The following is a 16,207-nucleotide window of genomic DNA, read 5'->3' on the forward strand; positions in this document are numbered from 1 at the left end:
TAAGGGAGTTTTTCGGGAAAATTGGCAAGATGGCGTAAGAAAATGCGCGAGCGGAGTGCGCGGAGCCGGGGCCCAGCGGCGGCTCGGGCCGACGCGGCTCTGCGCGGCAAGCCATGCGCGCCGCTGTGTAACTAACCTACCACAACTGTCAGTCGGATATTGTAGGTCAGTGGCATCCTTCGCTAGCAGAACGTGCTCAATTTCGACCATGCTCCAGGTCCTACCCCAAAATTTTCAAGTGATCCAGCCTCATCCACCGCTCAGGGAGGCCCTCTCGTTTCGGGGGACCATCCACCCTCGCCGCCCCTCCCTCAGCGCCCCCAAAAATCCGCCCCCAAGTCGCCCCGTTGCACTGCCCGCCGGGCTGCTCTTTCCCACTTTCGCTCCCCGGGATAAAATAAAATTTAATGACCTTTGAATTGACGTATTTGGGGGTCCGAAACCCCCCTTAAAATTAGTTTGAAGTAATTTCTGTGATTTTTACTTAAAAGTGCTTACAATTTGGTGAATTTTCCCGTTTTATTTTTTTCATTACGATAATTTGAACGGGAGTTATGATTTTTTGAAAATAGGTCAAATTTGACCTTTGACCTATCATAACTTGGTCAAAAATTAAGATATTGATCTGCGGTTTGCGCCAAAATTCTTAGTTTTTTATGCTCTTTCAAATGAGGTATCACAAGATAGGGGTTGCTATTTGAAAAAAAAAGTTGGGGTCCGCAGCCCCTCCCCACGGGGGGGGCCCGAAAATTTTGGGGGGCCCCAAAAGTAGCTAACATTGATCGATGAACATCCCTAAAGTTTCGTTTCAAAATATCAATTAGATAAAATTTTAGAGGGGGTGGAAGGGACTTTTGGGACACCCTGTATAATGAACAATGATGTCAGTAAAAATGAAAACCTGAAAGTATTAAATGTCCAGTTCTAGCTGTTATCTTGGCTCCATGGCTCTTGTTCCTATCACATCAACAAATACTCATAATAACCCGACATCATGAGAATTTTAGTGAAGATTGGCACTCGTGTGTGAGAAGCAAACCGTAGCGTTTCCTTCTCTAAACTGGTTATTTTTAAGAGGTCCAAGCACACAAGTAGCTCAAAGCAAAATCGACTCATTAAACTTTCTCTTCTTATTTATATGTTTTCCTGTTCCTTCTAGAATGCGCACTCAGACACTACAGTAGTAGCTTTCATCATCTTTCCAACAAAAACAAATAACTTCAATGTTGAAAGTCTTAGAGGAAGTGCTGTAACCAAAAGTTTGCGAGATACTATCCATGAAATTCAAGCAAAAGTAGGAAAACGGATGTACGAGACCTGTTTAAGGTATGTCATCTCTTGTAATAGTTTCCTAGACCGAAAATACAAAGATAAAATAATCAATAATGAAGTAATACTACCAGACCACGTATCTCGGATTGTGACGTCATAGACTTCCTGTCATACTTCATTTTTATTAAATGGAAACCAGACCCAGAACATTGATAAAAAAAAATGTAGTAGTGTAAGAAAAAATGTGTTTACAGTACACCTTCCTCAACGTCAATTCTTCAAAACTTCCGTGTTTTTTCTTCTCTGTGCAAAGAAAACTTGGTGAAAATTTCAAGAAATGATATTGAGCTGTTATCAGTATATTATATGTTCTCCTTTAATAAAATAAAATGGGAGCGGAGATTTTTAAACACCGCAAACGAGATATGTTGTCTGGTAGTTTCACTGGCGATATGCGTTTACAGTTGTGATGGTTTGTATTTGAAGTTTTATGCATTCTTTCAACCTCATTTCACAGTCGATTGGTGCAACTATAAGACCTGATCTCTTGGTTTCTTACATCACAGACTACCTATCATACTTCATGTATTTAAGTAATGACTGATCTCGGTATTTCCAAAAATTGTGAATGATTTCCACACCCTTCAAAAATGTTTTTGGAAAATTTTTAGAAAATAGGTAACAAATTCATTTTATTTATTTCAGTGGTGTCATGCCAGACCCAGAAGATTTGTTCACAAAAGAAGACAAGATGCATATCAAGCGCTGTCTATTTGCACTCCAGCGGCACTCTCTTCCACCTGTAACGACTCACAATGTTGTTGATGACTGGAATGACCCTGTTTTAACATCTTTAAGGCGGTGTTACCTATTTAATTCACCTGATGATCGAGTCAAGGTACGTTTTATCTAAAAAATTATAATTGATGTATTTACTGCCCCTTAACTGTTCTTCGGTAGTGGAATAGGTTTTTTTGTTAGCAAATTTGGAATTTTGTCAGCGCCTGAAGGTCGATAGGTTTTAATTCCTGCAATATAACTTGAGGAGGAAGACGAACTAGAAGTGTTGCTTGTACATATTAGTAGCATGAAAAATCTGATAAAATAATTTTAAATCACAGTGAGCAGAAGAGACAATGAAGGAACCGAAATGTCTTCTATAAATTTTATTTTTTCTATTTCAAACAATATATGATAGAGTATCATTCCACTAACATATATGTCTCTAATAACAAAATTGCAAGTGTTTGCTCCTTTTAAACTTTTATTTCATTTTTAAAGAAACTTAACCCATTATTTTTCCTCAATTTTTCTGCCTTCATTCAAATATATTTACAGATAATTTCAAAGAAATATTTTGATTAGTTCTCCTCAAAATAATTACAAATCGGAGACTTTGAATACAGCATAACCGTTATTTGTTTAATTTTCAGGTCATATTCCATCCTGAGTTTTTATCCTCAACCAATCCTCTATTCGGTCTAGACTATGAAGAGTTTGTTCGTGGATGCCATTTAGGAGTGTTTCCAAGTTACTACGAGCCATGGGGTTACACACCAGCTGAATGCACTGTCATGGGCATTCCATCAATCACAACAAATCTCTCTGGTAACATATAGTTCCAACAGCCCAATATATGTGAAAGTTTGATCAATGAAATCAGAAAGATGGATCATTTATTTATTTTAATCATTTTATTCATCAAAATGGAGCGTGAAGCCATTTACAAAGAGCATTGCACCCGCCAGCTTATTGACAGTTAGACCGTAAGAATGCATACCTCAGTTTGCGACGTTGAAGACTACCTGTCACACATACTTCATTATTTAAATGAAAAAATATGCAGAGTAATTTCTTGGAAACTTCTCTGATTTTTTCTTGCCATGTGATGAAAATTTCAAGCAATAGCATTAGTTTGCTCTCCTTTGATCAAATAAAATAGGAGCATAGATTTTGAAACACTGCGAACGATATACACGTTTTTGCAGTTTCAACATCAATACAAGGATTTGTTTGTGGATACCTGATGATGGTTTCTTTGGAAATACATTGAGTTATTAATATGTACATAAATTGACTTTCATATCATAAACTTCATAAAAGATATTTTAACAACATTTTTCTCCTTATTTTAAAAACTTAATCAAGCTATCTTTAATTTCACGTATTAATATTCTCATTTAACTACTTAAATTTAAATTTCCTAATATTCGGGTCGACTCTAACTGAAATCATAAGAATAACGTGTATTTTTGTAATATCAGGTGATTTGGAATTTAGGTTGTTAATTTCTACAATTGATTCTGAAAAGATCTTTTATGTGATGTCAGCCTCAATAATCCTCAGATTACTAAAATCATTTCTTTATAGATTCCGAGGTCTTAGCTAATTTCCTATATCAATGTCATAGTTTATCGTCAAGGTAAAATTTCCTTTTTCAGGTTTTGGTTGTTTCATGCAAGAGCAAATAGCAGATCCTCAGAGTTATGGTATTTATGTCGTTGACAGGCGGTACATCGGTCTTGAAGACTCCGTCCGTCAGCTTGCACAATTTATGTATGATTTCACTCGTCTAAACCGCAGGCAAAGAATTATCCAACGTAACCGAACAGAGAGGTTAAGTGATTTGCTAGATTGGAGAAATTTAGGATCGGTAAGTAAAATGAAAAATTAATTTTTAATTATTTTAAAGTGGCTGTCATGAGAAACACTCCTCCCTCCTTGATGAAGGTGAACTCAATTTTTTATTATATTGAAAGCATACTGCTTGTTTGGATGTTGAAAGCAAGTCCAAAACTCGCAAATTGAAATAAGTGACCCAAAAATACAGCATGAAGAAATCTCTTGTAGTGACTCCCTTTTGACTTTTTTAAAATTTAGAGGGTTACTAACTCTCGTGAAACTGTCATGAGTTGTGTGATCCTTCACTACTTTCAAGCTAAAAAAAAAAAACAACACTATATTTTTTGCACATTGACTACCAAAGCACCAACAATCAGCCAGGGTTCCTACAGTTCTATTTTGCTCACATGTGCCCTACTTTTCCACCCTGAGCAGTTTTTTCGCTCCATCAGCCCAAGATTTTCATGCACCCATGCACAAGGCTGGTGATAAACAGCACTGTATGAATGAGATTTTTTCCCTGCTCTAAATGCTAAACAAGCTCTGCCAGAAAAGAGCTTATAGAAATTACGCGCAAGTCAAACGCTGTCATCAGTCACCAGCTGTCAATGTGTTATAAGAGGAGAGTTATTTTCAAATGAATATAAAGTTTTAAAGTTGACTTGATCTAATCTTGATCGGAAAAATCTCATGGAGGCCTGATTTATGTCACCCTTGTTGATTAGTTCCTTTTGAATAATTTCTCTGATGTATTAAATAATAATTTCCATTATGTTTTGTGAAACAGTACTACATGGAAGCAAGGAACAAAGCCTTAGGGATAGTTTACCCCGATTTTAAAGTAGAGCACGAAGGAGAAGATGCCCAAAGACGACGAAGATTCAGTTACCCACGACCATACTCTGAGCCACCTTCTCCTGCAAGCAGCAGACCTACCACTCCAGCGCATTCCGTTCACGGCTCCGATGAGGAAGATGAAGTCGATGAAGAGCAAGAGGTTAGAAATTTTCATCTTTGAAGATAATTAAATTTGATTGGTTTTCCTTATTTCTATAGGCACCAATCAATTGGACTTAGTTTTGCAATAAGGAACTAAAATTTCCAGCTCATCAGTAAAAACACGTATTTGCATGAAGAAACTAATGATTCATACGTCGTTTCTAAACTGAGCCAGAAATTTTAGTTCCAAATAGCAAATTGATGTTCAATCGATCCTAAACAGTGGAAATCAGACTCAATGGTCATCAATATTACAGTAAAGTGCAAAAAATTTCAACAAATCCTAAACTAAAAGTTTTAACAAATTTTGTTGAGAAAATATCCAAGTGCCGTTGTTATGACTAATGTGTGAATATGTTTTTCCTTAATGAGGGGAAATGAAGGGGTATTATACCGGAAGTTTAAGGGAAAGGGGGGCCTGAAAGGCGTTGGTCAAATAGAATGAATAGAGCAGGCAATGAATGCAATACACATACTGCAATTGATGGTGAAAAACACTTTTTTTGGAGTTAATCCAGGTTTTTTATGATAAAAACTTCTACCCTTATCCTTTTGTAGATACTTTTCAACTTCTACTACCTACTTGTTTTCAACCCCAACTTTGGCGCCTTCTTGTGAACTTTTCCTTGACTTCCGCTGTCTTGATTTCTATTCCACTCAGGAATTCCATAGCAGCACCTCAGGCCAACATTGCTGCACACTTTATTAATTTATTTAAACTCTCATTGTGCAGCCATGAGCTTTTGATCTGGAAGTTATAATGCAATAATTTTTTTGATGACTTCCAGCTAATCTTTTGCCTTTTTCTTTTTTTCCTCAGCTAGCTGAATTAAATGGGAAGTAGTGATGCAGCAGTTATTTCAGCAGTCAAATGACATGTAGGTATGAATTTCCTCTTTCATATTTTTTATAGAATTTCAAAAAAAAACATTTGTTTCGCAACAAAAATCTCACTGTTTAACTGCAAACAAATAATTTTGCTTTGCCAAAAAAAACAAGAGCTGCTTGTAGGTAGATTTTTAGAGGTGATGCTGAAAACAGCCTCTATCGTTCTCAATCAGTACGAGCTTTCCCGGAAAAATCTAAAATTGGGCTCTTTCTGGAAAGATTTACAATCAGGGAAACTGTAGCATGATGGGAAAAAGTAAAGGTAATTTTTTAATTTTTAGCCATGCGCAGTAGCATGTAGGTTGGCACGGCTGAACATTTTTCCAGCTATTTTCAATGACGCAGCTCTTAGTTAATAGGCAAACTGAACTGTGTTGAACCAAGTTTTTTGTCTCTTTTAAAGTATTACACCAACTTCTGTAATGCAATTTAAGTTAAGTCCTTTCCTGTAATTTTTTACATTTTTTATCCACCAAATTGTGAATGTTGGAAGTTTTGTAAACTCGGTGAGAGCAAAGTAGGGTTTTGATAGCAGATGAGACTGCGGCAAAAAGTGTTTTAAAATTCCTAAAAATTCCTAAGTGTAAATTAAGAACTTTTCTATCATGTAATACAGACATCTATGAAGCCTCAGTTGTGTTCATTTGATCTCAAACTCTTTTTAATGGTATTCTAAAAGAATGGAAAGAGGCACACTCTGATAGAAGTTTTTAAAAGGAAAGATGTAATAACCTTTGATTGTGATCAATGTCGTATGATTTTTAAAGGGTGTGAAGGCCACAAAAAATAAACAGTTATCACTTCAAATCGTTTGGTATGAAGATCAAGGTCACAGAGCTGTTGATTCCAAAGAATAAAACTTCATCTTCAAAAGCACAGCCAAGTGGCATATGAAACATGAAGATTTACATGAAGCAATTTGCATAAAATTATTTAAAATTGTTATTAATTTTTTTTTCCTCCTATTTTTCTTTTTGCAGAAATTCTCGCCTTGCTTAACAGTTACATCACTGCCTTGTGTCACCTTAAAAACATTTCTAGGATTGTGCAGACGTTTTTTAGAGTCTGTCAATTTTATTATTTTTCCAAGCTTCTACTTGTCAGTAGCAAGATAAAGAAAAATTGATCGCTGTATTTTACGTAGAATAACTTGTTTTCTTTTTGAACTGGAAATCCTTGCGGGCTGTCATGTTCCGTCATTTTATCCTTACCTGTGTTTTTTTTAAAAAAGCCAGCCATAGCTTCAAGCAATGTTGTTTTTAATTCAATCGTTCTTAATTTGTTATTTGTTCATATAAAAACTGAAAATGTTCTTCTCTCTTTGTCTCATAGATAGTCATTTTTGTCTAATCGATCTAATATTTCAACTCATTATTCTAACATACTTTAACTATGCCTGAGATCTGTACCTCCTTACTCATCATTTAATGTATACCTTATTGTGAGTATTTAAATATCTATTGAGACTTAAGATCAATTTTGTGTGCCATCAAGTGACTCTAAGTAATCTTTTTAGTTCTAACTGAATTAATGCATTGTTTGATTGTGCCACGAAATTTACGTATGCTGTCATATTTTTTTAGGTTGTCAATTCCTTTTAATCTTTTTACAAGAAAGTAAATTAGTATTCTCACTCAAGACGTTCACAAAATGTATCTCATGTGGTGATGACTTATCGTAGTGAAGTTAATGTGATTATATTTGTTGGTTATCTGTCAAAAACTTACAAAGTGAGCTCTAGTAATGAAACTGCACCTACAAGCTTACAACAGTTCTTCTTAAATGCTTTGATTTGATATTTTGTTGTTTTGCTACTTTAAAAGGTCAGTTTTAACCTACATATTTTTCTTCTATTTTTTGTTTAACCCCATTATTTTTTCACATTGTTTTTTCTTTAATTATCAGTTTCTGTTTCTTGTAAAAAGATTTCTTTATTCTTAGTGTGGCAGCTTTATTATGAGGTCTTCTTTTATCAATTTCGATGAACCTTCATCACATGAAGATTATGGAATACTACAGATTTGATGGAAGTGAATCAATAATTGTTTACTGAATACTTAGTTCTCAGCTTTATAATGTCAAAATCATCGTCTTTTGACTTGTCCCTAGTCAGTATTTTTAACAATCATCTTCGACACTAATGTCCTCTTTTCATAGCTTAAAAGGAAATTTATTGCTTTCACTGTCTGCTAGTCACAACCGATCTGAGAAGTACAGAACAAGATTTTGATAAAGAAACCTTGAAAATGAAGTGATGAATGATTCATTCAGGATGTAACATGTTAGTTACATATCTCGTACTTAAGTTACCTAGTCTTCAGTTTTTGCCCTGTTCTTTTCTTTAACGTAAATTGTTGATTTTTATTTTAATCTGTTTTTATCTCGGTGATATTACTAATGCTGCTCTTTTCTTCCAAAGGGTGACTTAAAACCCCTACTTTCATCATCTTGCAGCCTTCTCTGTACTGTTTTATCTACTCTTGTCATAAAATCTGTACTTTTCTTGCAATTTAGTGCCAAATTGAGTCAAGTCTGAATGAAATTTTGAGATCTGATTTTTTTTGTTATCAATCTGTTGTATGTAGTCAAAGAAAGCGAATACCAAATCTTTTTTATTTATGTTTTTAGGACAAATTTTTACCTTTTCTTGTGAAGTCCCCGTATTTTTGTACTTAATTAATTTTTAGTCATTGTTTTTTAAGATATGCTCTTTAAATGTTGTAGAGCTATATTTTTTCATTATACCCCCCAGAGTAATGCCCTGGAATTGAGTTCCAAATACCTGCTGTAGAATTTGTGCCTTCTTCAAATTAATTAGAAAAATAAAATCATATTTTGTTACTACTATTGAATTTTGTATTTTTAAAGAATATCTATTTTTTTAATTCTCTTTCAGAAATATCCTAGGTTTTTAAAAGTATTTTTTAATAAAATCTCATTAGTATTTTTTTATTCATTTTGGCAGCAGTAAGAGAAAGCATTTCAACTGACTCATTCTTTCAGTCAGGAATTTTTGAAAAGTACTTAACATTCGTATGGTAAAGTGTGATATAATCATTATGTGTCACATTTTTAAGGAGTGTAAAATAATAGGCTCCTTCAGGTTGTATCCTCCTAAATACAATTACTTGTCTTGGGGCTCTATGTTTGGCTTAATTTATCCTAAAACAGCAATTGCTGTTGTTCTTTGCTGGAGCAAGGTGTCAAAAAGTTTGAAAACCCTGGGATGAACTCTCATGGAGTGAGAGTTGAATCAGTGTAGAGATAGGAAATGTGAAAGAGGGCCGAGAGATTATCTTCTGTCTGAGGGATATTGTAGCTGAGGCTATTTCTCTAATACTTTTTTTGAAACAATATTTCTAGCTGAAAATTATTACTATAAAAATCAGAAATGAGGTGACCTTAAAAAATTGATTCTACATGTAGTTTTCCACAAATGGTTTCCCAGTTAATAGTTGCAATTCACATGTTGAAATATTCACCCAAATTTTTTTCATGGCGAAAGCCAACTGTTAAATTGACAGCCAGAAGAAATGGTCAGACCATTTTTCCTCAATTAATCATTCGCAGGTTAAACAAATAGATATCGGTCCAGTATTTTAAACTTTCAGATTTCAAAAATACAAGTTTCTATAATTTGCAACTTTTACGAAGCGACGAAGCCTCAATTCAGAATTTTTGCGAAGTTCATTCTAATAAAACAGAATGAGTGCCGCCTATCCATCAGAACTCCTTCATTTCAAGTAGATACAATTATACCAACATTTTCATTGGTGTTGCATACCTTACGATTTGAAGGAGCTCGGAACAGTCCGTAATTAACGCATTTTTACTAAAGTCATGACTAATTACTAATAAGCTTACTCAATCGCAGTCTTTCAAATTTTTTGGATGTTTCAGTCTTCCGAAAACTAGGTAAAAATATCTGGTATGAGAAGAAACTTCAGGAAATGAAACAACAATCAACTGTAAGATCTCTTCTTATAAAAGAAAAAAAAAATGTTTTTGAGAATTAGGCAACTTTTAAACATCGAATTTATTTGATCGCTTTTTCCAAAAAATATAGAGTAAGTCACTTATCGGTGGTGAGACTTACCTCACATATCTCGGTTTACGACGTTGTAAATCTCCTCTCAAATTTAGTTCTTTAATGACTGAGCATCGTTCGTAATAGATAAATATTTCGGTAGATTTGTCCTTCCTCTTTTAAAAACACCTAATCTCTGAAAATTTGGTGGGAAAAAACTGTGTAAATACATTCTCTTATACATACAAAAATAGGAACTAAATTTTGAAACACCGCAATCGAAGCATACGTTTTCGTAGTTTCTCAGTAATATCAGAATTTTAAAGTAGTTTTTTAAGTTTACGTACTTCTTTTTCAATGAGAAGGAATGTGTGTTCACCTTACGTATTTATTTCCTGATTCTTTCGGTATTAGACATTCTAAGAGCCAATAAATCGAAAGTTATCAACATGAAAATTGTGTATTTTTTCGCATTTGATAGGACCAGGAAAAGGGAATCTAGGGCGAAAGTGCAAAATTTGACCAAACCATAATTCCACCCCTCATGGAAATCGACATAAAATCAAAGAACACCCAACGTTTTTGGAGGATAAAATAAAAAGAAAGTCAAATCGTACAGTTTTCTGCATTGCAGACGACATAAAATAAATTTTGACGGGCCATGAAAATATATTTGGTTGCAGACTAGATGATATTCCTTCTGAGTCCCCTGATCCCTTTGTATGTTGTTTACGTTACGATATGCATAATTACACGTAGGTTCTTATGTATCCACTTGAAAACTCTGAAACGTTTAATTAATACAAGGAATTAATACAGGAATTAATACAAGCACAATTTCCAATACTTGAACTTTCACTTAAGTGGTGGAAACAACGCAAGTGAAATATGTTGAATGGAAACTGAGTGAATGAAAGTTCCAGGTTTTTTTAAAGGATTGTGCGTATTTTAATCACTTACATGCAGCAAACGAACCCGTTAAAATTCCTAATTTACTTGTTTGTTACTGTTACCGATTAACAGGAACTCTCGGCAGGGCCGGATTCACCTACTTGCCGCCCATGGGCCGCCTATATTTGGCCGCCCCCTTCTCATTCGTTTTGACACTCGATAAAAACCATCAAATGAACGTGCCTGCGGGGGAGGGGTGCATAAGACGCATTTATTCGTGTTGAACACATTTTTTGAGAAAGCCCTGTCAACACTAGTAGTAAAAGTTCACGGAACTTTGCGCGAAAGTCAAGTTCCGTAAACCTATCTTTGTGTGGACAAGGCCTTCCATTTATAAGAAATGAACGAAAAAATTATGAAAGAACAAACATAAATGTGGTTCAATGATTTTAACTTCCGCCGCCGCGCCGCGCATGACCGCACCCTGTTGGACGCAATGCGTGAAGTATTCACGCAGTCTTGTAGGCGCTATGCATTTCACGCTGACCGCATTGTGTTTGGCGCAATGCGTGAAGTATTCATGCATTCTTGTAGGCGCTATCCGTTTCACGCTGACTGCAATGACCTGATTGACTGTGTTTGATGCAATGCGTGAAGCATTCGTGCAGTCTTGTAGGCGCTAATATGTGTTACATGCCGATCGCCGCGCCGAGGGCTTCTCCTTTTCATCTCAACTCCTCGTTATCATTTCTCTCTAAGTCGAGCCGTTCTAGGCCAAATTGCGTGTTTGGTTTCTCTCGTAACTCGACTTATATTGAGGGTGCTGTCTCTTGTATCATTAAGAGACGACAAAATTAGAAATTACTATACTCTCAGTAAATGAGAGATTTTGTCGCCTTGTCTCGTTGTAATTTTGTTTTTATAAATCCGATTTATTTTATACCTACACTTTAAAAAATTGCAAATTTTTGCCGCCCCTTAGATTTGCCGCCCATGTGGCCACCCCCTTAATCCGGCCCTGACTCTCGGCAACTTTACCGTCTTCCAGTAATTCCACGGTGCCATCGATAATTTTACCATCTTTTTATTCCATATCCAATATATTTTACCGTGTTAGGTACGAAAAAGGAGACTGAAGAGGAAGAACCGCTCTTTATACTAATTAGGTAGTATTAGAATGAAGAGGGGCTGAGATCGATTGATGTGTTTATTGTCCATTAGCAAATAGTGGTTCATCTGTTGATTTGTTAATTTTGTCTCTTCATATTGCAGGAGTGGCGTTTTCCCTTTTCTGACGCTTGCTAAAGACCTTCTTTAAAACCACAATGTAATGTGGTCATCAAGGGAGTATCTCTGGAGAATAGAGCTGATTCAGGGCCGGATTAAGGGGGTGGCCACATGGGCCGCGGCCCATGGCGGCAAATCTAAAGGGGGCGGCAAATTTTGCAATTTTTTTAAATGTAGGTATAAAAAAATCGTATTTAGAAAAAAAAATTACATACGAGAGAAGGCGACATTATCTCTCATTTCCTGAGAGTATAATAATTTCTAATTTTGTCATCTTTCAGGGATACAAGAGACAGCGCCTTTAATTATTCAAGTTAAGAGAGAAACCAAATAGTTAAAACACGCAATGTGACCCGGAACGGCGCGACTTAGAGAGAAATGATGAAAAGGACTTGAGATGAAACGGAGAAGCCCTCGGCGCGGCGATCGGCATGTAACACATATTAGCGCCTACAAGACTGCACGAATACTTCACGCATTGCATCAAACACAGTGCGGCCATTGCGGCCAGCGTGAAACGGATAGCGCCTACAAGAATGCATGAATACTTCACGCATTGCGCTAAAAACAGTGCGGTCAGCGTGAAATGCATAGCGCCTACAAGACTGCGTGAATACTTCACGCATTGCGTCCAACAGGGTGCGGTCATGCGCGGCGCGGCGGCGGAAGTTAAAATCATTGAACCACATTTATGTTTGTTCTTTCATAATTTTTTCGTTCATTTCTTATGAATGGAAGGCCTTGTCCACGCAGAGATGGGTTTACGAATTTTAACTTTCGCACAAAGCTCCTTGAACTTTTGCTAGCAGTGTTGACAGGGCTTTCGCAAAAAATGTGTCCAACACGAGTGAACGCGTCTTATGCACCTCTCCCTCGATGGCACGTTCATTTGATGGTTTTTATTGATGTTTCAAAACGAATGAGAAGACGGCGGCAAAATACAGGCGGCCCATGGGCGGCAAGTAGGTAAATCCGGCCCTGAGCTGATTAAGGAACGGCTCTGAATACGACCAAAAATTCAGTAATAGTGGCCAAACTTATGCAAGCAACTATTACAGCCCCAAAGCCGCTCAAATTGCCTATCGAGGTATTGAAGGCGTACTGAACGGAGCCCATGAGATGCAGGTAGTGGAGTACTGATTAATTAAGATCGGAACCACGTGGAAACAACGTAACGAAAGCAGTATTAATCCGCTAATATGCCAGGCATGAACCACGTGAACGTGGCCGGCCTGTAATTATAATTTTGAAACTTATCAGTTTTATTTACCTCAAAATTTTACAAAAAACAGATTTTACCTTCAAAGGCAAACTGTGCAGAGCGAGTGAGATAAAGTGTGTGGAGTATTAATCCGCTGATGCAATGAATAAACTGAGTGAACGGGGCTGAACTATTTCAAACTGCCGATAACTATTACTGCTCGAAAAGCTATCCACTTACATTATACATTGTCCATCGAGTTATTGAAGGCGAATTGATCGGAGCAAGTTAAAAACAGTGTGTGTGAAGTAATAATCCGCTGAGGCTGTGTATCGAATGAATGAAGTTGGCAGAACTGCAATGCTACAAAGCAGCTTTTACTGCTGCAAAGCCTCTTGAATTGCCGACAGGGACTTCGGAAACAAATTGATCGGAGCAATTTAGAAGCAACGATCACTGCAAAAACAGTGAGGCAAACTTTTTTTCTTCGTTTAACCATGATTTTTTGGGGCTGATTCATGCTCTTTCCAACGATTTGTCGGTCTCCTATGGTGTAGTGGTTGTAGCGCTTGCTCTATGATCGGGAGATCCCGGGTTCGAATCCCGACCAAATGACCCGAGTTTGATGGTCTGAAACAACGGTTATTTGGGGCTGGCTTGATTAGGGATGGAGGGGGGTGGGATTTTAGGGACGGAATTACGCAAGATTATCCCTCGTGGGATATTTGAAGTAAAAAAAACGACGTATCATAAGGGGGCCCTCTCATTTGAAAAGAAATTGGGGTTCATCGCCCTCTCACCCCCTCCCCTCCCAAGAGGCCCAATGAAAATCTTAGGGGGTGGGGCTTCAAAGTAGCTCGTTTTGACTAAAGAACATCCTCCAGTTTCAAGTCTTTACCTCAATTAGGTAAAAAGTTAAAGATTATGAAAGGAACTTTTGGATCACCCTGTATTTTTTATTTTTTTAAAATTTTGAAGATGTAGAAAACTAATAATTTTCAAAATTATAATTACAAATCGGCCTCGTTCAATTTTGGTTCATGTATAGTGGATTAGCGAATTAAAAATGCTTTCTCGTTGTTTCTACATTGTTCCAATCTTGATTAGTACTCCACTTCGCACTTGTATCTATCTCATGCGCTCCGTTCAGTTCGCCTTCGATGTCTCGATAGGCAATTTGAGCGGCTACGGTGTGGTAATAGTTGCTTGCAGAAGTTCGGTCACTTCCACTGGGTTTTCGGTCGTATTCACGGTCGTTCCTTAATCATTCTTTTCTTCAGAGATAGACTCCCTTGATGACCACATTACATTATGAATAAGGGAAGTCAAAGTAGGTAAATATCATACCGTCAGAAAACGGAAACTTCTAAGGAATTTCGAGTAGGATTCAGTAGTGTAACTTTGAAAATAGATACTTAAAGAGATTAAAATAATTTGATTTTTCAGGAGATACAAAATACATAATGAAATAATTCACAATTTTGACAAACGTCAAGGTGTTAAAAATCTTAACTTAACATTTGCAAGACCCCGGATATTTTTTTATTTCCATTTTATATATTTTGCGGTGGCGAATTATTGTAATCCCATACAAGCAAGCATTTATTTCCTATAAGTTGTACTATTGAATTTTAATAGAACTTCGTAAAAAAAAGTTCTCTTTATGATGCTAAAAGTTAAAGAACTCCTTAAACCTCAAATTACAATCAGGGCCGGATTTACCTACTTGCCGCCCATGGGCCGCCTGTATTTTTCCGCCCCCTTCTCATTTGTTTTGAAACATCAATAGATCGTATTCGACGGTGGTTCGACGTATCGTTTGATTCAAAACAATAGAACATAACCTCAAACAAACATTTTAGGATTTAATTTAGAAAAGCTGATAATGAGAAAATTCCTGACAATTTCACTTTTCATTGTCATTTGATACTCGAGAGAATAAAAATTCGATCACACAAGACCCGTTACCTCAGATTCCTAAATTGACTTTTGAGGCTGTGGTTACATATTGAATCAATCGATATCAATATAATCTCACCTGTGTGATCTGTCGAATACTATCTATAAAAACCATCAAGAGAACGTGCCGGTGGGGGAGGGGTGTATGAGACGCGTTTACTCGTGTTGGGCACATTTTTTTGTGAAAGCCCTATCAACACTATAACAAGACTTCAGTTCCGTAAACCCATCCCTGTTTGGACAAGGCCTTCCACTTATAAAAAACGAACGAAACAATTATGAAAGAACAAACATAAATGTGCCTAAAAATTTAAACTTCCACCGCCGCGCCTACCGCACTGTATTGGCGCAATGCGTGAAGTATTCATTCAGTCTTGCAGGCGCTATGCGTTTCACGCCGACCGCTACTGACCACACTGTTTGACGCAATGCGTGAAGTATTCATGCAGTCTTGTAGGCGCTATGCGTTTTATGCCGACCGCCGCGCCGCGCCGCTCCATTCCAGGTCAAATTGCGTGTTTGGTTTCTCTCTTAACTCGACTAAAAAGGTGTTGTCTCCTGTATCACCAAAAGACGACAAAATTAGAAATTACTGTACTTTTACTCTCAGGAAATGAGAGATTTTGTCGCCTTTTCTCGTTTGTAATTTATTTCCTGAATCCGATTTTTTTCTCTCTTTTTTTGATACCTACATTCAAAACAATTGCAAAATTTGCCGCCCCCTACATTTTGCCGCCATGGGCCGCGGCCCATGTGGTCATCCCCTTAATCCGGCCCTGATCACAATGTGGACAACATGATGCCTCCTTAATGCAAGAAACTGTTTAAGAAAAGACTATGAATAAGACTATTATTACATCATTGACCGATCATAATTCCCCTTACCAGTTACTATTTAACCAGTTAGTCTAAAAAATCCTGCTAGGAAATTTGAACAGTTTTGGAGCAGTAATGATTCCTTGCAGATGTATATTACCTACTTCACTCACATTTTTAACCATTTGTTCTGACCAGTTTGCCTTCAAGTAGCCGATGTAAGCGGCTTAGGAGCAGTAATAATT

General features: G+C 36.8%; 1 protein-coding gene across 2 annotated transcripts; it reads left to right on the forward strand.

The window, feature by feature from the left end:
* Positions 1-1,141: 1,141 nt before the first annotated feature.
* Positions 1,142-8,628, forward strand: LOC140224878 (glycogen [starch] synthase-like). 2 transcript variants are annotated; one of them, XM_072301840.1, is made up of 7 exons: positions 1,142-1,326; positions 1,978-2,170; positions 2,706-2,880; positions 3,714-3,925; positions 4,682-4,891; positions 5,714-5,775; positions 6,762-8,628. In XM_072301840.1, the coding sequence occupies exons 1-6, from the start codon at positions 1,307-1,309 to the stop codon at positions 5,735-5,737; spliced, it is 834 nt and encodes a 277-aa protein (XP_072157941.1). In that variant the 5' UTR covers positions 1,142-1,306; the 3' UTR covers positions 5,738-5,775; positions 6,762-8,628. The 2 variants fall into 2 exon arrangements, with proteins under 2 accessions (XP_072157941.1, XP_072157939.1); XM_072301838.1 differs by having other exon boundaries at positions 5,714-5,771.
* The last annotated feature ends 7,579 nt before the right edge of the window (positions 8,629-16,207 follow it).

The sequence above is a fragment of the Bemisia tabaci genome, chromosome 6, assembly GCF_918797505.1.
Source record: "Bemisia tabaci chromosome 6, PGI_BMITA_v3".
In the NCBI taxonomy this organism is placed as follows: Eukaryota; Metazoa; Arthropoda; class Insecta; order Hemiptera; family Aleyrodidae; genus Bemisia; species Bemisia tabaci.